This window comes from Lepus europaeus, chromosome 11 (assembly GCF_033115175.1).
Source record: "Lepus europaeus isolate LE1 chromosome 11, mLepTim1.pri, whole genome shotgun sequence".
Taxonomy (NCBI): Eukaryota; Metazoa; Chordata; class Mammalia; order Lagomorpha; family Leporidae; genus Lepus; species Lepus europaeus.
The window spans coordinates 114,112,032-114,134,022 of NC_084837.1; the positions used below are offsets into that span (position 1 = coordinate 114,112,032).

Sequence of the window (21,991 nt, forward strand, 5' to 3'; positions counted from 1 at the left end):
ACTAATTGCGATTCCACAGTACTGTGTATAGACAGGGTTGTGGGGTGTGTGTGTGTGTGTGTTTTTCTTTTCCCCCTGCTGTTTGGAGGGAAAATAGATCTGTTTCCATGATCTTGATTGTTCAGCTATCAGGAAATCCCCTGGTTGATATGTTTAGAGACGTTACAGTCCCGGCTCCCCTCAGGATTAGCTGTCTGTGGGATGTTGGACGCGTCTGCATCTGTGGCCCATGGCCCACGAGCCCTCCAGAACTGTGTCAATGAAACGGAAGGGCATGTGGTGTGGAAACACTTTGAAAATGAAGGTTTTTTTTTTTTTAATATTTATTTATTTACTTATTTGAAAGAGTTAGATGGATCAATAGATCTTCTATGCACTGGTTCACTCCCCAGATGGCTGCAGTGGCCAGGGGTAGGCCAGGCCGAAGCCAGGAGCTTCACCTGGGTCTCACCTGCGTGCAGGGGCCCACTCACTCGGGCTGGCTTCCACTGCTCTGCCAGGTGCATTAGCAGGGAGCTGCTGTGGAAGTAGAACAGCCGGGACTTGAACAGGTGCCCACGTGGAATGCTGGTTGCCGCAGGCTGCAGCTTTACCCACTACGCCACAGCGCCGGCCCCAGCTGTGAGGTTTTATAAAATTTCAGGTGCTGCCCTTTATCAGCGTGTCGTCCAGCTGCATCACTGGAGAAGTGCGTCCAGTGTCGTGAGCTGTCTCCTTGGAGCAGGATGCTGGGGTCTTCACAAGCAGGGCCGTCTTGCCTCAGGACCATCTCTTCTTGGGTTTGCTCATGGTTCACCCGTGTGCCTCCTGCCCTGTGTGCGGGTGACACTTTAGGGGCTCTGATCTTGCTCCCCTGCCTCCCCACTTGGGCAAGACTAATTCTCAGGCGTTAGCAGCCTGCAGCACCAGTGGCCAGGAGTGACTCATGTACCAACCGCAGTGTCTCTTCAGTGATGTCAGGAACCTTCCAGTCTGTGAGGCACTGAGCAGGGATGGGCAGTGCTGAGGGACCATGCACTTTCCTGTTCCAAGCTAGACTTTCAGTGTCAGCTTGTGACTGGGCAGAAATACCTACTTTTTTTTTTTAAAAAAAGATGTATTTATTTGAAAGTTAGAGTTAACAGAGAATGAGAGAGAGAGAGTCTTCCATCCACTGCTTCACTCCCCAGATGGCCACAATGACTGAGCTGAGCTGATGCAAAGCCAGGAGCCTGGAGCTTCTTCCAGGTCTCCCACACGGGTGCAGGGGCCCAAGGGCTTGGGCCATCTTCCACTGCTTTCCCAGGCCATAGCAGAGAGCTGGATTGGAAGTGGAATAGCTGGGACTTGAACCGGTGCCCATATGGGATGCCGGCACCACAGGCAGTGGCTTTACCCAGCATGCCACTGCGCTGTGCCCCAGAAATACCTAACTTTTAAGGTGTTGGTTTCTACATTTTTAAGGGGGTTATAGTCAGGCAGTTTTGGGATTACATAAGATGATGAGTGTGAAGTGCTTGGCACATTGCTTAACATAAAACCATACCTAGAAAAATGTAAAGCTGTTAATCTGTGTCTAATAATAACTAACAAGGTGCCATGATGACTTTAAGAAAGATATCCTTTGGTGTTTTAAGGGCTTTTCCATCTTGCTTTAAAAATAAGCTTATTTAAATGTGCATATAATGTACTAGTCAAAGAACATACTTGACTTGTTTCCTTTTTCTTTGGTACAGGTAGGAAATTGAACTGCATCTGGGTGGCAGGGTCAGGCTGAGCTTTGCATAGCAGGAATCGTGTTCACACTACCTCTGCTGCCTCTGAATTTTGTGGTGTTGGGGTTTGGAGTTACGCTGGAACTGGATGGCTTCTTGGTGGTTCTGAGCATCCTTTTTACATTAGCATGATCACAGATGGTAAACAGGCTGAAGCCTGCTTTGAAGTGCAATTCGGAAGAAGAAAAACCAAAACAGATCCACTAACAGACCTGTAGGGTGTTTCCAGGTGTGTGGTTACAGTATTAGAGGGTATAAACCCCCCAGTTCACAAAGATGTGAGGAGGAGGCATGCTGATTTCTACTTAATGGTTGAAAATGTGACTAGAACAGTCATGCTCTTCACTGTGTTCCAGGAGTTGACCGAAAGCCCGTTTTCTCTGGTGAGTGAACCCATGGTAAACTGCGTGGACTCCACTTCCCTCACCTGCTCTGTGTGGGCTCTAGCAGGTGCAAGCCTCCTGGGGTAGCATGGTCTGCCACGGCACTCAGCTCTGCACGCAGGGGAGCTGGGGGCTCCTCTCTGCAGTGCTGAAACTTCCCCATCTGAGAATGACGTCTGTTTGGCTTTTTGGGGCCTCTGATAGGTAGTTCCTGACAAGGAATAAGTGCTAGGTTTGAAGAGGTGGCTCAGAATGGCTCACTCAAGACAGAACATGTAGTCTCAGCCCGCTAGTCACTGTGCTCTGTGTCCCCAGAGCCTGCAGACTCACAACTGAAAGGCCAGTTGCAGCTGGAGGTCTGGTCCTCTGCTTGAGTGACCAGCGCCTCCACTCACATTCTCAGACACGTGGGCTGGGGTTTGTCTCCAGAGGCAAATGCTGCTGTGGAGAGCAACAGCGAGCTGCCCAGCCAGCAGCCTCCGTTTTCAGCTAGCCTGTGGATCCTTGGCCTAGGCGCTGTAGGAAACTGCTCTGTTTAGTTCTTCGCTTCCTCTGGAATCTTCTTAGTGTGGCACTGGCAGGTCCCGACCCCTTACTGCAGACAGGGCTGCTTGGCTCCCGAGCTGGGCCTCCCAAGGCTCCGAGTGGCCCCTGAGCTTCTTGCCCTGTACCTTACTAATGCCGGAGTCAGTAGAAGTGCTGAACAAACCGAACCTTTGGTGGTGCTTCCTGTGGGCCCGCGTGTTTCAAGTAAGTTTTTTTTTTAGCTCTTTCTGCCATTGACACTTTCTTACGGGAGCGTAACTAACCTCAAGCAAATGATGAGCAAGTGGAAATAAGTATGGACTTGAGTTCCTGGGCAGTACCGACAGTGTTGGCGAGGCTTGGCCTTCCCCGTGGAGTTCAGTTCATTAACCAGTGGGTTTCTCCTTTCTGAGGTGAAGCCAGCTGGCTCTGCAGAGACGGCCTGTGAAGCGCCATGGTGGTTTCTCAGACTTGGGGGACTCTTTAGTTGTGTGGACTTAGGAGTGTGTAGTCTTTCACTCACTGCAGTGAGCTGGGTTGCTGTTCCTACGGGGTCCTCTCCAGAGCTGACCCTCCTAGTAGTTGTCGCTCTGGCAGGAAGTCCACGTGGCCTGGTTCTGTCCCCCAAGGGCCGCATTCAGCCAGAAGCCAGTAGGTTTGCCCGAGTCCAGGGAGAACAGGACTCGTGAGACTGACCTGAGCTCGGGGTGAGTCCTGCGAGAGAGGAGGTGGCTGCCCTCTGAGCGGAGGTGTGGGCTGTGACTCAGGGGTTACAGTGGATCACTTCCTGCTGCTGGGCTCCCCAGGAGACACTGCCTCTAAAGAAGTGTCTGCTCGTCCAGAAGAGAGGTCTGCTGCCGCCCAGTCACCTGTCTCACCTGCTCTGGGGACAGGCACTCCCTGAGACCCAGGACTGTCATCCCTACCAGCGGGCTTGCTTCTGCCTGGCCACACCGGGGCTGCCCCAGCTTGTGACTAGCCTGCCTCTGCTTCTTGAGCTTCCCAGGGTGGTTCTTCAAAAAGCTTGTATGAATTGCTGTTATTGTCTCTTTATAGTTTAAAAATGAATCCTTTTTTTTTGTTGTTGTTCTTTGCAACTCATTTGCTTTTTTTCTTTTCTTTTCTTTAAATTACTATTAACACCTGTTGATTTTTTTTTTTTTTTTCTGGTTGGCCTGTCACTGCATTCCTGCTCCCCCTCCCTCTAGCTGGGTTTGTCAAGTCGCCCATGTCAGAGACTAAGCTCACGGGGGACGCCTTTGAGCTGTACTGTGACGTGGTCGGGAGTCCCACACCAGAGATCCAGTGGTGGTACGCAGAAGTCAACCGGGCAGAGTCTTTCAGACAGCTGTGGGACGGTGCTCGGAAGCGCCGTGTCACCGTAAACACCGCCTACGGGTCAAACGGCGTGAGTGTGCTGAGAGTGACCCGGCTCACCTTGGAGGACTCTGGCACTTACGAGTGCAGGGCCAGCAACGACCCCAAGAGGAATGACTTGAGGCAGAACCCCTCCATAACCTGGATCCGAGCCCAGGCCACCATAAGCGTCCTTCAGAGTGAGTCCAGCACCCTACAGTAGTAGTCCTGTAGCCGCTAGAGGTGGCCCAGTGACCCTTCCCTCCGCCTCCCTCCCTCCTCCCCAGTATGCTCACTCACCGCTCCCTTGTCTGTTTCTTCAACCCGCCACCCTCTGGTTGTAGTGTATGAGCACATCTGTGGCCACTAGTTTTCCTCTTTGCCATCCTCTCTGCTCCCTTCTCCGACCCTTCTCTGTGTCTCTCTCCTCAGGAACAAAGAACTTGAGGAACTCCGTGACTGTCCAAAGCCATGTGCACTGGGAGAGGTGGGGAGGGAGAACCAGGAGATTGAAACTTCCTTTTTTTAACAAAACCAGGCGAACAAGGGGAGTGTTAAATGGTCCATCTCCCTCCTCTTTCACTTTGTAGTAGGTTTCCTGCCATCTTGTGCTGATTTCTTCTCTGGTGCCTTTCTGGTTGTGTTTCTCTCCCCGGTCTAACTACTTTTTATTTTGCTGTTTGTCTGGAGCTCTGAGTAGCTGCCTTCGCCTCTGTGGCTTTAAGTCTGTGTCTGCCGGCCTCTTCCCTCGCTGTGACTTGCTGTCTTCCATTTTGCCATGAGTGTGGAGTGGTGGTATGTTTTGACTGTTGGGTGGCTGGTAAGCTTGGGTATTTCCACAGTTCCAGCTCTTTTCTTTTCTAAAACAGTGGCATGTGCTTCTCTGATAACAGCCTCCCCTGCAGCAGTACACTCTGCGCTAGGCCTGCCCATTTGTCTTCTGTTCTTGCACAAACAGCTGTTGGGAACTAGGTGACACTAAGGTGCACAGTGCATTTTGTAAGGCAGTAGTCAAAGTTGGATCCGATTCCTGCTCGCGGACTTGGCCCTGTGTCCCTCCTCCTAGAGGAGGGCCACCCACCATTCATGCCAGCCCTTTGTGTGTCTTGAGGAAAGAGGACACTAAGTTCCAGCCCCGTTCCTCCGAGTGCTGGGTGAGCCCCGCACTGGCTCAGAATCCTCCCCTGCATGTAGCACGGCAGGGGCTGTTGTACAAGACGCTGGGTGTTTCTGTGCTGGGAAGAGGACAGAGCGAGAAGCCTCCACCGGACAGTGCTGCTGGCCTGCAAGAGGTCCAGCCCACCCCAGACCTGGTTATAACAGGACCACTCCCTGCTTCATGGAACGATCCCTTAGGAGACCTGCAGCCAGTCCTAGCTTAAAGACAGAAAATGTAAAAGCAGTAGGACACTACTTTTATAAGAAGTTTGGTAATAACACAAGAGAAAAAGAGGCCGAGGGGAAGAGAGGAGAGGCTGCTGCGGTTGGCACTGTTGAACCAGAGAGCCTGCTTCTGGAAAGCCGAAAAGAAAACCTTGTCTGTGTGGAGTGGGGAACAGTGACCCAATGATTTTTTTTTCTTTCCTTTTTTTAAATACAGGTTTTCCCCTTGCATGCCTCCCTCTGTTGCCCCGCTCCTTTCCTTACAAAGACAGAGTTACCCAAATGGCCACGAAGATTTGTAGAAATTTTACAGGTGTGGACCAGGCAGGCATTTGGCACGTGGACTTCCAGGAGCCTGACTGGTAGCTAGCAAGAAAGGCCTTGCCTGAGGGCTAGAAGATGAGGCTTTGGGTACCTGCCCACCAGTTCTGAGAGCACATCACATTCCCGACTGCTCTTGGAAAGAGACATTCTGACTTGGGCCTTGTACTCGTGGTTGGACCGAGCTGGCTGGTCAGCTCTCCCGACCCCCCGTCGGCGAGCTGGCCCTCCCGACCCCCCGTCGGCGAGCTGGCCCACTTGGCTGTTTGGAAGAATCAGGCTGCTGCTGCTGCTGCTTTTTTTTTTTTTAAACTCCCTGATTTCAACTCTAATTGGCTTGTTTTATGATCTCAGACTCCCCAGAGACTTTGCCTCCAGGGGAAGGTTGAAGTCTTCTGTCTAAGAATGGCCTCCGGCAGCACTTTGCCCAAAGCTCCTTGTGTAAGGTAAGGCAGGAAGACGATGGCCCAGTGTGTAGGGCCTCTAGCCTAGCGTGTTCTTAACCTGTGCATGATGGCTAGCCTCAGGCTCTCCGAGGTGGTGATAGTGACAGGGAAACGTGTGAGCTTCTCCCTGAGTGTTCCTGTCTCGGATCTTGGGCAGTTCTTGACCGCAGAGACCAAAGGCCCCACCTTCATGCTGGTGAAGAATGCAGTGTGGCACCCCGCCAGGAGCCTTGTGCCGCAGGCACAGCAGGCAGGCTGTCAGCCCCGCAGCCTTCCTATGGCACAGAATCCTATTTAAGCCCACTGAACATGCCTGTTGCCCCCAGCTGCCCCCTCCTGGATCGCTGACACTAAGAGGGAGAAGGGCCTTCCTTTACTTCCTGAGAGCTCTTGGCAGGAAGCCTCCCAGGTCGCCTTCATCCGCTTCAGCCTCCCAGGCTGCTGTGGCCATTCCCACCCGCAGATGAGCGCAGCCTTTACCCTGGCCTCCTGTTAAACATCGGGAGCTGCTGGCCCTCTCGTAGAGCTCACCCTTCCTCGCTGCAGCCAGAGCGAGGGTCTCAGTGGGACAGAAAGTGAACTGGATAATAAAATGAAGCAAAACCGAGAAATGTGTTTGGGTTTTAAGTTGCCTTTATATTTTTAAATTTCTCTTCTGTGGAGTACTGGTTCTGTCTTCGTTTTTGCTTAGTTTTGATTCTCCTTGAAATTGTGCTTTCTGCTGATGGTGTGTGTGCGCCTTCCTTGCAGGGTGTGCAGCTGTTCTGGACCTCTGAGGCCCAGGGATTTGGCTTCTGTCCAGTGTGTCTAGGGACCCATGGGACACCTGCGCTGATGTGTTCCACGCACCTGCTTCTGTCTCAGTGGCTGCTGTACCTCCGTTACCTGTACATAGAGAGCCTATTGATGTTACTAGTAAGGACAGTGCTGAATGGAAGACGGCCACTGTCCTCTTGCCGGAGTTGGGAAGTGGCTAGAAACAGTTTGTTGCTTAAGCAAACTTCAGATTTTTTTCTCTTGTTTCTTTGAAGGGGTTAACTCTCCAGTCAATGTCACATTGGTCTGGAGGTCCTAGGTCACATTTCTCTTCCAAGTACTGCATGTCTTCTCCTTCCCGTCCACCACCCCAGACAACAGATGAGACGCAGTTCCCGTGCAGGGCGAGAGAGTTCTGTCCCTGTGAGTGAGGTGCTGGCGCAGCGCTGGTGAGACTGAGGGGGGGCTGCCGAGGGCGACGGAGCTGGGAAATGAGAGCATTTCTGAGGAAGACGTGGGGAAAAAGCAAACACCTCTCAGTTGTGGATTGGAAAAGATGGCTCGTTTAGGCTTTACCCAAAAGTACTTAACCAAAGGTAGAAGAACTAAGCCTAGGAAAAGATTGAACATAAATAGCAGTGACAGCAAAGACAGGAAAGCAACATAGAACCAGCCTGACTTTACCACAGCAATGAGATGACAGAGAGCTTTGAGCATGAATCTTCCAGGAATGCTATAGAGTGTGACCTGAAATTTTCTACCTGATGTATTACACGACGTGGCCCCACCAAACAGTGGTTTTGTTTTGTTTTGTTTTTTGTAGATAAACTAGTGATCTCAGGTTTTGTATTTGCTAATTCAGAATAGATCCAGAAAGTGTGGAGCCTACATTCTGCCCTAGGGTAACAGGTGGGAGAGAGTGTCCTTGAGACTGGGGGCTGGGATGGAGAATTCATTTAGATGTGAATTCTGGGCCCAACTTTACCACTATAATAACTATGGCTTTGCATAAGTCATTTCACTTTTCCTGTTCTTAAAAAAAAAAAAAATGCAATAACTCTATGGGCCTTTCCACTCTTAAAATTCCAGGAGCTCCCGCCACCACACATGCTGCACTCTAGTATGATGTTTGGAATGGAATGTGTTTTAAAGTAAAGTTCTGGAAAAATTTTGTTTTGGGGATAAATGGGCTGGAGAGAGGAACTGCTGGTTCCCTAGGAGGTTACCCTTGGCAGAATTGGAAAACGCAAGACTTCCGAGTGGGAGCTTGCTTTTGGAATCTTCAGTGTCTTTTTCTGCACAGACAGTGGCCATGGTTGGTTTGCCACAGGTTCAGCAGATTTCAGTGTGGGGAAAGCGTGCATGCATTACCTAGTTATACTGTTAGTGTTCCAAGGCCCAGTGACTCCATAGGGGATTTATTAGTTACATAAATGATAACGCCTTTGTCTTCAGAACTGCAAGGTGGAGCCTGCTTTTCTAGTTGAAGCCCACTCACTTGGAGTTGGAAAGCGACAGTGGGCCGCTGGCAGTACCAGCAGTCAGGATACTCCATTCCTCACGTCCAGGCCAACTGGTCTACAGGCTGTTGTCTGCGCTCGTGCTCATTTGCTTATAATCATTGTTTTCCTTTCTTGACTTCCTCCAAAGTGGCAAGTGAGATTCCTCATGTGGTCCTGTCCGCCCTCCCTCCGCTAGTCTTCCCTCCTATCCCATCCAGCTTTCAGGCCAGGTGCGGAGGATGGACGGCTACTTCGCTCTATCATTGTGCACTCTTATTACAGAGCCAAGGATTGTCACCAGTGAAGAAGTGATCATTCGAGACAGCCCCGCCCTCCCCATCACCCTGCAGTGTAACCTCACCTCCAGCTCTCACACCCTTACATACAGCTACTGGACAAAGAATGGGGTAGAACTGACTGCCACTCGCAAGAATGCTAGCAACATGGAGTACAGGTAAGAGGGACTGGTGGCTCCTGGACAGATGGGACAAGTGTGCTGAGCTTCTTGACAACACGTGTCATCTGGCATTATGTGATTGGGGTGTGGGGGAGACAGAGCTTTTAACGTCTCATCCTCCCTTGGAGAGTCCATTATATCTGAGATGGGGGCTGGGAATTCGGATTTCCCAGTGGTTCTCATGAGCAGAGCCGGGTTTGAGATCCCCTCTATGGTAAACAGAGGACAAGGGGGAGTGATGTGCTCACATGGCAGGAGGGTCGCAGCTGGAATGAGGTCGGGGTGGGTGTTTGGCCAGCAGTTGCTGTTTGGGACACGTGCAGTCCGTATCAGAGCACCTGGGTTCTAGTCCCAGCTCTGCCTCCAGTTCTAGCTTCCTGCTGATGCACACCCCAGGGGACGGCAGGTGATGATTCCGGTACCTGGTCCCTGCCAGTGCACAGAGTTCTTGGCTTCTGGGTTTATGTTGGCCCAACATGGCTATTGTGGGCATTGGGGATGAGCCAGTAAGTGGGAGAATCAGTCAGTCTCAGTCTCTCTCGAAAATTTTTCTGACTCTCAAATAAAGAAAATAATTTCTAAAAATCACAGTGCAGGTATCAGATTGAAGTCTTCTTTGAGACTCATAGAAGCTGGCACTGCGGCTCACTAGGCTAATCCTCTGCCTGCAGTGCCGGCACACCGGGTTCTAGTCCCGGTCGGGGCGCCGGATTCTGTCCCAGTTGCCCCTCTTCCAGTCCAGCTCTCTGCTGTGGCCAGGGAGTGCAGTGGAAGATGGCCCAAGTGCTTGGGCCCTGCACCCCATGGGAGACCAGGAGAGGCACCTGGCTTCTGGCTTTGGATCAGCACGGTGCGCTGGCCATAGCGGCTGTTTGGGGGGTGAACCAATGAAAAAGGAAGACCTTTTTCTCTGTTTCTCTCTCTCACTGTCCACTCTGCCTGTCAAAAAAGAAAAAAAAAGAGAGACTCATAGAGTAAGAAATTTCTCAGGGGTCTTTCACTGGATAGATTTCTTGGTAATTGCCTTTTAAGCTGTTTAATATCACTGTAACCTGATCCAGGACCAGCAGCTACAGAACTCTTCAGTGATCAGGAGTGAGGGGACATTTGCTGGCTGCAGTTCCCCAGTACCCACAGATTTGGCGCTTTTTGGAACATCTGGAGCACTTGGTGCCTAGCTTTTTCCTGTTCGGAAACTGATCGAGGGGCCGGCGCTGTGGTACAGTGGATTAAAGCCCTGGCCTGAAGCGCCGACATCCCATACGGGCGCAGGTTCTAGTCCCGGCTGTTCCTTTTCTGATCCAGCTCTCTGCTATGGCCTGGGAAAGCAGTGGAAGATGGCCCAAGTCCTTGGGCCCCTGCACCCACACAGGAGACCCAGAAGAAGCTCCTTGCTCCTGGCTTCGGATCGGCGCAGCTCCAGCCATTGCGGCCATCTCGGTAGTGAACCAGCGGACGGAAGGCCTCTCTCTTTGTCTCTACCTCTCTAACTCTTTCAAATAAATAAAATAAATATATATATTTTTTAAGATTTATTTATTTATTTGCAAGTCAGAGTTACACAGGGAGAGAGAGAGAGACAGAAGTCTTCCGTCTGATGGTTCACTCCCCAGCTAGCTGCAACAGCTGGAGCTGTGCCGATCTGAAGCCAGGAGCTTCTTCCAGGTCTCCCACGCAAGTGCAGGGGCCCAAGGACTTGGGCCATCCTCTACTGCTTACCCAGGCCATCACAGAGAGCTGGATTGGAAGTAGAGCAGCCAGGTCTCGAACCAGTGCCCATATGGCATGCCGGCGCTTCAGGCCAGGGCGTTAACCTGCTGCACCAGAGCGTGGGTCCCTAAAATCTTTAAAACAAAACAAAACAGCACTGATCTAGGAAAGGATTGGCTGATCCTGCTTGCTGGCAGTTTAATGCACTGCAAACCCAGAAAGTCCTGGCGTGAGGCAGGCAGACCTGGGGAGCCAGGAGCAGTGAGGCCGGGTACAGGAGTTTGAAGTGCTGAGCTCTCTTCACGTGGGTTGTAAATCCTCTTCCTTTCCCGGTGACGAAGCTAAGACAAAAAGAGAAACTCTTGGCTGCTGTCAAGGCCAAATACTGCATCTAGAAGTTTCAGAACAAGGTTAAGTTGCAAGTGTTTTTCTAGAGTTTTCTCTGTCTTCTGTACCATACCATTTAGTAACAAGTTAGTTAACCTGTCTCCTCTGTAGTTTTTTGTGATATAAGATTGAAAATACAATCTCAGCTACATCTTTATGGGCAGGGAAAGGCTAATGAAATAGAGGTGTTGAGTGAATGAAAGGCATTTGTTGGTTTTACAGATTTGCTGTTATACAAAGGGAACAGATTCCATGTATTACATGTAGACAGTTTTGAGTCCCTCTTTCCTTTTTTTTTTTTTTTTTAAAGATTTTTTATTTATTTGAGAGATAGAGTTATAGGCAGTGAGAAGGAGAGACAGAGAAAAAGGTCTTCCATCCGCTGGTTCACTCCCCAGATGGCTGCAACGGCTGGAGCTGCGCCGATCCGAAGCCAGGAGCCAGGACCTTCTTCCAGGTCTTCCACATGAATGCAGTGGCCCAAGCACTTGGGTCATCCTCCACTGCTTTCCCAGGCCATAGCAGAGAGCTGGATCAGAAGAGGGGCAACCAGGACTAGAACTGGTGCCCGTATGGGGTGCTGGTGCTGCAGAGGGAGGATTAACCCAGTGCGCCATGGAGCCAGCCCCATGAGTACCTCTGTGAACATAGCAGATGTGCAGTCACGTTTCTCTTGGTTCTTGAACTGTTACCTGCAGCACTTTGAAGTTGCCTGTCCCCCCTTTCTTCGAGCTTATTTGAAGCCTTTTGGGGGTGTTCATCACCACTAGAGCTGTTGAGGGATTCCATGACTTGTCTCTGTGCTGCCTGATAAGACAGCCATGGGGCCACTTTCGGAACCAAGCTTCTGTCCTGTCTGTAGAGGACGTTTTCCATTTGCTTCCATTCCTAGCTAATGGGAGCCCACAAGAATGATGAGAGGAGGTTGAGAGCACGTGGCATAACCTCAGGCTTGGAACTCTCCCCAAGTGTTTCTCTCAGAACTCACTCAGCCTAGCCCCTGAAGAGGTAGCTGTTGCCCTCCCTCACACTCTGGGGGACTGGTGAAGTGCAGCTGGTTTGTGTCTGTTCTACTGGGCGTATACTTCAGAGAAAGGCCATCTGCATTGCTCCTGCTGGGGATGGGCTGTGTCTGCTCCTGCATAGTCTGTCGACCTCTGCTGCTATTTACCTGAGTCACAGTTACAGAGAGACAGAGAGGTCTTCCAACCACTAGTTTACTCCCCAGATGGCTTCAATGGCCAGAGCTGTGCCATTCTGAAGCCAGGAGCTTCCTCCGGGTCTTCCCACATGGGTGAGGGGCCAAAGCACTTGGGCTATCCTCTACTTCTTCCCCAGGCCATGGCAGAGAGCTGGATCGGAAATGGAGCAGCTGGGTCTCAAACTGGCACCCATATGGGATGCCAGCACTGCTGACGGAAGCTTTACCCGCTATGCCACAGTGCTGGCCTCCCAGGTATCATATTTTAACCACTGTGCAAACAAGCAGGAGCCCGGCCTACATATAAGTATTATTCTCTGATTTAGGAGCTGTTTTCTTTAGTGTGGGGCACACGCACGTAGGCTTGAGTGTGCTGAGCTGCTGTGAAGTTGGCCCTGGGGACAGGAAAGATTGTCAGGGTTGCCCCATGGGCTTCAGAGGCAATGCTGCTGGCTTCACGTGCTGCGTGCCCTCCCCTGTCACTCAGAGCTCTGGGTTTGCACACATCAGTCATTGTTTACTTACCCCCCTCGCATATTCTAGGCACCAAGCAAACTGTGCCTTCCCCCTTAGCACATGGTTGCGATGTCACACAAATGCAAGTTCCAGGTTGAAGTAAGGGCTGTGGAGAATCAGCACATGTTGGGGAATGCCCTGTGGGGGATGAGCAAAAGAGGAAGTGGCCAGTGGGCCAGGAGCGATGTGAGCACGCTGCGAGTTGAGGTGGCAGTAAGCCATTGACGAGCTGAAGAGAGACCCGCAGGGGCAGGTGCCAGCTGGTGGGTGCCCTGGGGTTGAAGGTAAGCTGTTGCTGTCCATGCAGTGTATGCTGACAGCAGGCTTGGTGGTTCTTCCCAAAACCTACCCGGTCGTCCGGGTGGGAAGAACACAGCCCTCCAGGCCAGGTCCTCAGGGAAGCTCAGGAAAAGCTGGTTTGCTTTCTGATTGCCTTTTCTCCTCTCACTTGTCTACTGGGGCCACCAGGTGAGCAAGAAGTGGGTCTGGCAGGCCACTTCCTCTCTGTCTCTGGCTGGGGAGTGTGTGCTGCCCCACCTTGTTTACTGGCACCCAGCAAGGAGGAAGCGTGGCTGGCTGGGGTTGCATGCCTGGGGGTGTTTGCTTTTAGTCCAGGCAGAGTGTGGAGAGCATGGTCTCTGGTGGCCCCTTTGCGTCTCCTTTTGGTATGAATTGTGATCGTCTTCGGTCTCCTCACTTGTTTTTTGGTTTTGGTTTTTGTCTTATCTCCGCAGGATCAATAAGCCAAGAGCTGAGGATTCAGGCGAATACTACTGTGTGTTTCACTTTGTCAGCGCTCCTAAAGCCAATGCCACCATTGAAGTGAAAGGTACAGCCTCTCCTTCTCACACTCACCTTGATCTGGGCACCTGTCTCTAAGCTCGCTCTCGTCTCCACTTCAGGAGACGCTGTCGTGTTTGGCTGGGACCACGGACGAGTGCACTGCCTGAGACTGCACCACCGTTCCCTTGCGGTGTGACCGTGGCAGCTGCTGATGCTGCTACGCTTGTTTCCTCATTGGGAAAACAAGGATGTCATCAGTACTCACCTCCTGTGTGTGTGAGGAGGATGAAACGAGTTACTCCAGTAGGTTGAGGGGCAGGCCTGTTGTCTACCAGCTAAGACACCCACGTCCCACATCAGAGTACCTGGGTTCGATACCTGCCTCCAGCTCCTGACCCCAGCCTCCTGGGTTGGGCTCCTGCCACGCGAGAGACCTGAGTCGAGTGCTGGCTCCTGGCCTCAGCTTTCCCTAGCAGTTGTGGGCATTTGGGGTGAACCGCAGATGGGAGTTTCTCTCTCTCTCTCAAAAAGAAAGTTAAACTATGTGAGATTGCTTTGTTTGTTTCTCAGAAATGTTTAGCGTTGGCTCAGCCTTCTGTAATCTTTGCCCTACAAGTATCACATAGCTCTCCATTGGGCTTAGGGGTTCATTAGAATTCTCACAGAAGCCCTGTAGTGCATGGCACCCCATAGATGAGGCTGGAGCAGGTTTCAAGGGGACAGGCAGAACCTCGACGTGGGAGCTACCTGGCGCCATTAGTCCCAGGCTCCTGTGTCACTCCAAAGAAGCAGCTAAAGCCAGCGGCATGTGTCACCTGGGGGCTCTGGCAGAGCCAGCCCGGGAGTCGATTCCCGACCCCCAGCCCAGGGTTTGTGCTGCCGCCACAACTTGACTCTGGGGAGGCAGGGCCGCTGCTTGCTTCGGAGAACAGGAGCTTGTATTTACAGGTGCTCGGGTCTGCTGTAGGCATTTAGAAGATTAAAAAGTGCAGATTCGAGAAAGGCTTAGACACGTTCAGCATTTCGGTACGTGGCGTTACGGAGTGGAGACAGTACCTTGGTGACAGGCTTGACTTGGAAATTGATGCAGAGGCAGCCAGCGCCTCGTTTGGCTGCCATATTTAATTCTTAGTGCCCGAAAGAGTTGTGCCGCAGGTCACAACAGGCCAGTGGAGCGGGCTTCTGATTTCTTCCGTGACTCTTCTTGGTGAGACCTGAGTTCTCTCGTTGTGAAGAATGCCGTATTTGTGTGTGTGGAACAAGCTCTGTCTAATCCAGTCAGGCCCTCCCTGCCTGGGTGAGACTGGAGGCTGGCAGCTTGGTGCAGAGGGGCAGTGGGAGGAGTGTCCCCTCTGTACAGTCACGCCCCGCCCCGCCCCGGGAACGGGCATCCTTGGGGACTGCAGGTTGGTGATTTCTAAGAAGTGGACAGAGTTGTTTCCGCAGTTGTCTGAGACGTTCAGATCTCGAGGCGTTTTTACTCCCTGCTGCAGGGCAGGGGTGAGGCTGCGGGCAGAGCTTCAGGTGCAGTGGCGACGTGTGTGCCGTTTCGCAGTGCTGCAGTCGGCCTTAGAGTGCGGCGCGTTTAGCCTGAGAACGGAGATGAGAGGGGGCCCGGGGAGCACTGTGCTCTGTGAAATCCTGGAATACACTGGCCTTCCTGTGTCGTGTGAGAGTCAGGGAATTCACGGGAAGCTCGGTCTTCCTCTTCTCCCAGCTGCTGTGCGGAGGCGGCTGCACGTTGCGGTCTGCTCTCTGACGTGTGGCAGTGGAGCCGCGAGGCTGCGGACACTGCCTGAGTCTAGCAGGGCCTGGCCTGGGCCCGGTGGGCTCTCGGGCGGCGGCCAGCTGCGGCTGCCTGCGTGCACGTGGTCGCACACCTGGCTCCGCTGTGCCTGCGGGCCGGGGCTGGAGGCCGTTCTCTGATTGTCTTTCCCGCAGTGTCGTGACCGGTCACTGCTGAGGACAGGGGTCTGAGAGGTGGCCCAGGGGACAGGAGAGGCCTCTCTGACTCACCTTCGTGGCTGTTCCTGAGGCAGCACTTGGCAGTGCCGCGCACGCCGAGACTGGGCCACCTGTTCTGAAGCGCGGCTCCGGCCACCGCTCATGGCGTTCGCTGCCGTTGAGAACCTCTGAGGAGGTGTTTGGGCTCCTGATGGCGAGGAGTGAAGGACTCAGCCCAGGGCTGGGTGTTGTATGTCAGAGCACCAAACCTGACCTCCCTGTGGGGAGGCGGAAGGAGCTGGCGGGGTGGAGAAGGGGAGACCAGTGAGGAAGGGCTGGAGCTGCCCGCACTCCCCGCCCCCCCGGCCTGTGCATCACTGGGGAGGAGACGCTCTGAGACCCCCGGTGTGCGTGCAGTGGGGAAGCACTGGCTGAAGCAGAGTGCTTCCTCTCACTTTTTTTTTTTTTTTTTTAAGATTTATTTTTATTTGAAACACAGAGACAGAGAGGTCTGCCATCTTCTGGCCCACTCCCCAGATGGCCACAACGGCCGGAGCTGTGCCGTTCTGAAGCCAGGAGCTTCTTTTGGGTCTCCCACATGGGTGCAGGGGCCCAAGCACTTGGGCCATTCTCCATTGCCTTCCCAGGCCACAGCAGAGAGCTGGATTGGAAGAGGAGCAGCCAGGACTAGAACCGATGCCCACATGGGATGCCAGTGCCTCAGGCCAGGGCTTTAACCCGCTGCGCCACAGTGCCAGCCCCTCCTCAAACTTTTTTAAAAGACAAGAGTGAGGCCCAGGATGAACAGGAAGATACGTTCCTGTGGCAGGTTCTGCGGGCGGTGGCTCTCCCAGACGCCACCCTCATCAGAGTGGCGCTGGATCAGCAGGCACAGATGAGTCTCCACCCCTTCCTGACCCTCACTCCTGCCCTCTTCCTGTGCTTCCTCATCTAAAACTCAGAACATGTACTCACAGAAAAGGAAAGGAAAGTTTTCCTGAGTAATATACAAAGAGAATTTCTCTTCAGGCAATTTGGAGTTTCCTTGCTGCTCTTTCAGGGAAGAAAGTAGGGTCATCACATCTTCCACAAGAGGTGGACGTGGCCTCTGCCGGGAGGACGCCCCAGCCCGAGGTTGGAGAGCCACTCTCGAGCCTTTTGGTGGCTAGGGAAGCCAAGACGTCTGCTCTCTCCTCCTTAGCCTTCTCTGCTTCTGAATATTAGGATTCCTGGGAGTGGCCTTGGCCTGCTCCCGTGCTTCTCACTGTCGCAGTGCCTCGCGAGTGACGTATCCAATCCAGGCTGGCCCAGGTGGACCCTGGGGAACCATGATTGTCCTTGTCAGAGCAGTGGTACTCACTGTACCTCTCCAGCATCTTCCGTTTGACACGTGAGGGTGCTTAGAGTCTGTGACATCTTTAGGAGAGAGCTGTGTCTGACTCAGAATCGCCTCCTCTTGGAAGCCTTTGAGGCCTCACATCGGTGTCTTGCAGCCCTGGGACGTTTAGACATCTGCTTCAGCCCAAACCACAGTACCTCCTTCCCCTCCTGGTACCCTCAGGGTGCTGTCCTGGCCTCCTCCAGTGTGAATGCTGTTGGGAGCTCACTTTCCAGGTGAGGAGGTTGAGGCTTAGGAAACTAAGTGACTGGGCCAGTGGAGCCAGGACTCTCGCCCCAGCCTTCTGGCCCCAGCCTGTGCTTGGAGCACCAGACCGTGCTGCCGTGTGCAGCACGCGACAGTTGCATCGCTAATCCTGTGGCTGACAAATGGCTTCTGGTCTTGCCCTTGACTCTGACCACCTACTTCCTGTCCTTGTCCTCAGCTTCCCCAAGTGCATGGTGGAAGAGGGTGAGACAGCCGATGTTTAAGGCCCTTGTATTCTGTGTGGCTCTGACCACCTGTGGTTAGCTTAGGAGGACACAGAACAGAGGTTGGCCATTGGAGGAGGGGATTTCCAAGCTTGTTTTCTTAGTGGTGATGATTGGCAGCTCCTGAACTTGGAGAATGTCCCTCCTCTGTGCCCCACATGTCCACCCGTTCATCTCCCGGTTTCGTGGTTGAGAGGTGTGGGAGCATTACTGATCTAGTTGGTAGGAGACGTGGCCCAGGCACACACTTTGTTTTTAAAGCACTGTAGGCGATTATGGTGTGTGGCCTGGCCAGGGCCCACACACAGCACCTGGCTGAGGGTCGCTGTTGGAGAGCGGCTCTCCCACCCAGTCATTTCACCTGCTCTTCCCAGCCAAGGACAGGTGCTGGGTGGAGAAGGCCTCTTGGGCCAAGACCCCATCCCTTCTTGCTTTGTCTTGATGAGCCTCGTCCACCCTCCTGGCCTTACCCTAGGCTCACAGTAAGTCTCAACTCGCCCTCTGCCTTCACCAAGCCTTTGTTTTGTCTGCAGGGATGCGAAGGTTTGTATAAAGCAGGACGGGAGCCCTTTTCTGCCCAGGTCCTTTATTGCATTTGTAGGCCATACAGAAGTATCAACAAGCACCAGCCCACTGGAGATGATTGGATTTCGAGTCCCATTGTGGTTGCATTGGCAGGGCCAGACCCAGCGACTTCACCAGCCTTTCGTGGTCCGCAGGCCAGGTGTTCCCCACCCTTGCGTACAGGAAGCAAAGCCATGGACAGCAGCTCGGAGGTTAGGTTTTTCTTGACATTGAGTTGCCAGATGATGAATTGGCTGTGGAGAGTGAGCCCCAGATGAGGCGACGTCAGACAGCCGTCCCCTTCTCAAGTCTGTTCTCTCAACTGTGTGACAGCAGCTTCGTCTCACTGCGCCTCTGTTTCTGTGCTGACACCTTGACCCGGTTCCAGCCTGGCCGCGAACCTGGCCACTCGGAAGTCCTACATGCAGCCCGGCAGCAGAGGGCACTGAAGGTCACGCCTCTGTCCGCAGCCCATAGGCCCAGGCTGACATCGGGAGGGTGCAGCTGGTTCCCCAAGACTGGTCTGGACCCCCGATTGCCATCTGAGAGCTATGAAGGATATGCTTTGCCTCATCTGATTAGCGCATGGGACAGCAAAACCAGAGACGAGTGAATCTGCACACTGCTCAGTGATCTTGGGGTCTTTGTCTGCCCTGAGAGGCTGGAGGGGAGGGAGGAGCATTTTGCTGTCCAGCCCAGCCAGGGAGACTTCTCAGACCTGCTGTCAGATCTGCGGGGCTGGACAGGCGGTCCCTTATTAAATGGCAAGACCGCATCAGGTGAGACCCTGACGCAGGCCATCAATATAAACTGCCAGGTCTGACCTGGTCAGGTCCCGTCGTGTCAGCAAGTGGAGGGTGTTTCCAGACAGTGTGTCTGATTCCTTAGAGCTCAGGATGCCAGAGGCCACGGCTGAGGGATCTGTCACAGTGTTTATGTTTGATGCTGCTAGATTAGTATAGAGATGTCATTCACCCCTCAGAGGGCCACTGGAAATATGTGCTGAGGACCTGCCTTACTGAGTGAGTGCCAGAGCCCTGACAGCGCCCCTGTGTCTTTGACTTCAAGGCCACATCTCTGCTCTTTGTGTCACTGGACTACAGTAGCCATCCCTGACAGTGAGAGCTGCCCGACCCCTGCCCCTGGGTGATGTGTTCCAGTACATAGCAACCAGAGGCTTTTGGGCCTGTTGGCTCCGCAGTCACCATACTACGTGTGGTGTGTGTATCTGTGTGTACTGTGTGCTTGTGCAATACATTTTCCCTTCGGGCATATGAAGTACAAAAAGCATGACCTCTGGACTTGAACTCTGACTTCATTGTGTCTGAGCAGAGTGGTTCAGACATCAAGCAGCTTTTCCAGACTTGGGTTTTCTAACTTAAAAAGATGGGTAATGTCTGCTTCATCTGTTGGTACGTATGTTACCTATTGCTATATAGTAAAGTACCCCCAATACTTGGCTTAGCATGGCAAATCCTTGTCACCCCATTTCTGTGGGGCAGGGAGCAGCTCGGGGAGTACCCTGCCTGGGGATCTTCCCTGAGATTTTAGTCGGGTTGCTGGCTGGGGCTGGAGGATTCACTCCCAGAGGGCTGTTGGTGGGAAGCCTTCGTTCCTCACTGTGAGGGCTTCTTTCTCCATAGGTGGTTTGAGTGTCGCTCTGTGGCACCTGCCCTCCCCAGGAGCGCAGTGGGTGAGAGCAGGCAGAGAGCCGCTGTGCCGTCTGTGGCCTGGCCTCCGGGCTGCATCTCTGTCACAGTGCTGCTGTACTTTGTTGGGGGTGGCTGAGCGTCAAGGAGGGAGCAGGCTGTGCCTGTAACAGGAGGCACATCGGGTGACTTGGGTCACTTAGCGTCACCGCAGGGGCCTGACCACTGCTCCCAGCAGACATCAGGGAGAGGGGTAGTCCTGCGTTTCATCCAGTGTTTCCGGGTGAGGGAAGGGGAAAGCAGGAGATCTGACCATTGAACACTCTTGCCTTGTAGATGCAGCTGTCTAAGTGTGGCCAGCGCTGGGTCTGTAAGGCCGCATTCCCAAACACTGCAGAGGATGAGCGGACAGGGAGCAGTTGGTGTCCTCTTCCTGAAATCTGGGTCGTGTCAGAGGCCGTGGAGCTGCGCTCGCTCCGCTTTGGCCGCCAGGTGGTTCTGACGTGTAGTCGTGGGGTGAGTCCACAGAGCAAGAGCTGCGGGCTGCACCGGCAGCAGACACCTAGCCCTCAGTGGCCATTGTGGGGCCAAGGAGAACGCGATTGGGCAAGTGCACTGGTCTCCGAAGCCCAGGACCACGTCCCTGAGCGCTGCCCCTGAAGCTCAGCTGCCTGCTTGCAGCTTCCTAAAGTGTCCTAAACTTGGCCTGGTTCTCACAGCCGCCACTGCTCTGTTCCCTTACAGCAAAGTCCAGGGAAGACAAGGGCACGGATCACCCTGACTCCGGCCAGCAGCGGCGTCCCCACGGTTACTCAGGTTGAAACTGCAGCCACGCCTGGCTGGTGCTCTTCACACAGCCCACACCCAATCCATTAGCAAACATGGTGACTTGGGGACAGACCCAGAACCGCCCCTTGTCCCCTCATCCAAACCCCCCTGTCGCTAGCGTCCGGGTTGTCCTTTTATTGCACTGTTTCTGCAGTCGTCCACGTTGTAGCCACAGTGCGCCTGGTAAAATACACAGAACATTTCACACCTGCCTCAGACTCGCGGCCCAGCAGAAAAGCTGGATCTGCTCAGTGGCCCAGGAAGTGCTGTCCAGTTCGGGTCCCCAGGCTCTGGCTTCAGCTCCTGTCACCGTGCTCCACACAAACTCGTCGTTGGCGTTCCCTGTCCATAGGAAGCACACCCCTGCCTCCAGGCCAGAGCTTCACCCGTCTCCTTTCTGGAGCATTCCTGCCAGCAGTAACGTGTGGCCTACTCCCTGACTTTACAACCGTGCTTAAAACGGAGCTCATCAGAAAGGCCTCCCCAGCGTGTGTCGGATCTGGCTTGCAGGGAACGCACCACACGTGGCGGCCACACACTGGCTCTTGCCTCCCTCCAGGTGCCCTTTGCTGCTGCATGGTGTGGGGCTGGCCGACTGCTTTCTGATGGAAAGAAGCCCTGAGAGAGGCCAGCAGGTCAGCAGGAGGCCTGAGGCCTGGCTAAGTGGTTCTAGGAAGTCTGGGTTGGCAGGGGCGACACAGAACTGGCCTGACAGTGCTTTCTGGGAGAACAGACCTTTCTTCTCTAATGGCCACTGGGTGCTGCTGAATGGGCCTGGGCCTCGCCCCTCTCTTCCTGCCCAAGCCCCTTTGTGCTCCATCTGTGGGGAGTGGGCCTTGGGTTGTTTGTAAGCCATGAAAAGCCAGGCAGAGCTGTCAGGCAGGGTCAGCTCCCGGTGCAGTGCAGTTATGCCAGGTTTTACAGCCCCCAGAATCCTAAGAGGACACTGAGAGGCAGGCAGGGGCAAGCATCCCCTCTACTTGATAATGGCTACAGGACCAAGGCACGGGATAATAAAGAACCAGCAACACTGGAATCTGGACCAAGGCTTACTGATTTTCTTTCCTGTCTTAGCAAAATGACATCCAGTATACTCTGAGTTTTACTGCTTTTAGATGATTGCAGTTGGGAAAGTAGAAAATAAGACTAAATAGCCCCATTTTTTTTTAAAGATTTTATGTTTATTTATTTGACAGGTAGAGTCACAGAGAGAGAAAGAAAGGTCTTCCTTCCATTGGTTCACCCCCTAAATGGCCGCTACGGCCAGCGCTGTGCCGATCTGAAGCCAGGAGCCAGTTGTCTCCCCTTGGTCTCCCATGCGGGTGCAGGGGCCCCAAGCACTTGGGCCATCCGCCACTGCCTTCCCAGGCCACAGCAGAGAGCTGGACCGGAAGAGGAGCAACTGGGACTAGAACCCAGTGCCCACATGGGATGCCAGTGCTGCAGGTGGAGGGTTAACCAAGTGTGCCACCGTGTTGGCCCCTTAATAGCCCCATTTCTGACTTCTTAGGCCTTTAAAAATGTTACCTGTTACGTCTTCCTACATGAGCCCTAAGAGTAGAGCAGCCCAGAATGACCTGTAGCATGTCAGGTGATCCCCGTGGGGCCATTGTTGCGATTGGCAGATTCTTAGTTGCTAGTAGGAGCTGTCGGGACA

The 21,991-nt window shown here is 53.3% G+C and overlaps 1 protein-coding gene across 1 annotated transcript in view; it reads left to right on the forward strand.

Annotated features, from left to right (window-relative positions):
* Positions 1-2,089: 2,089 nt before the first annotated feature.
* Positions 2,090-21,991, forward strand: part of NPTN (neuroplastin) — a 29,496-nt gene continuing 9,594 nt past the window's right edge. The window contains exons 1-4 of the mRNA XM_062206678.1: positions 2,090-2,123; positions 3,871-4,218; positions 8,709-8,880; positions 13,432-13,526. Coding sequence (XP_062062662.1) covers positions 2,090-2,123; positions 3,871-4,218; positions 8,709-8,880; positions 13,432-13,526 — 649 coding nt within the window. The remainder of the gene's footprint in view (positions 2,124-3,870; positions 4,219-8,708; positions 8,881-13,431; positions 13,527-21,991) is intronic.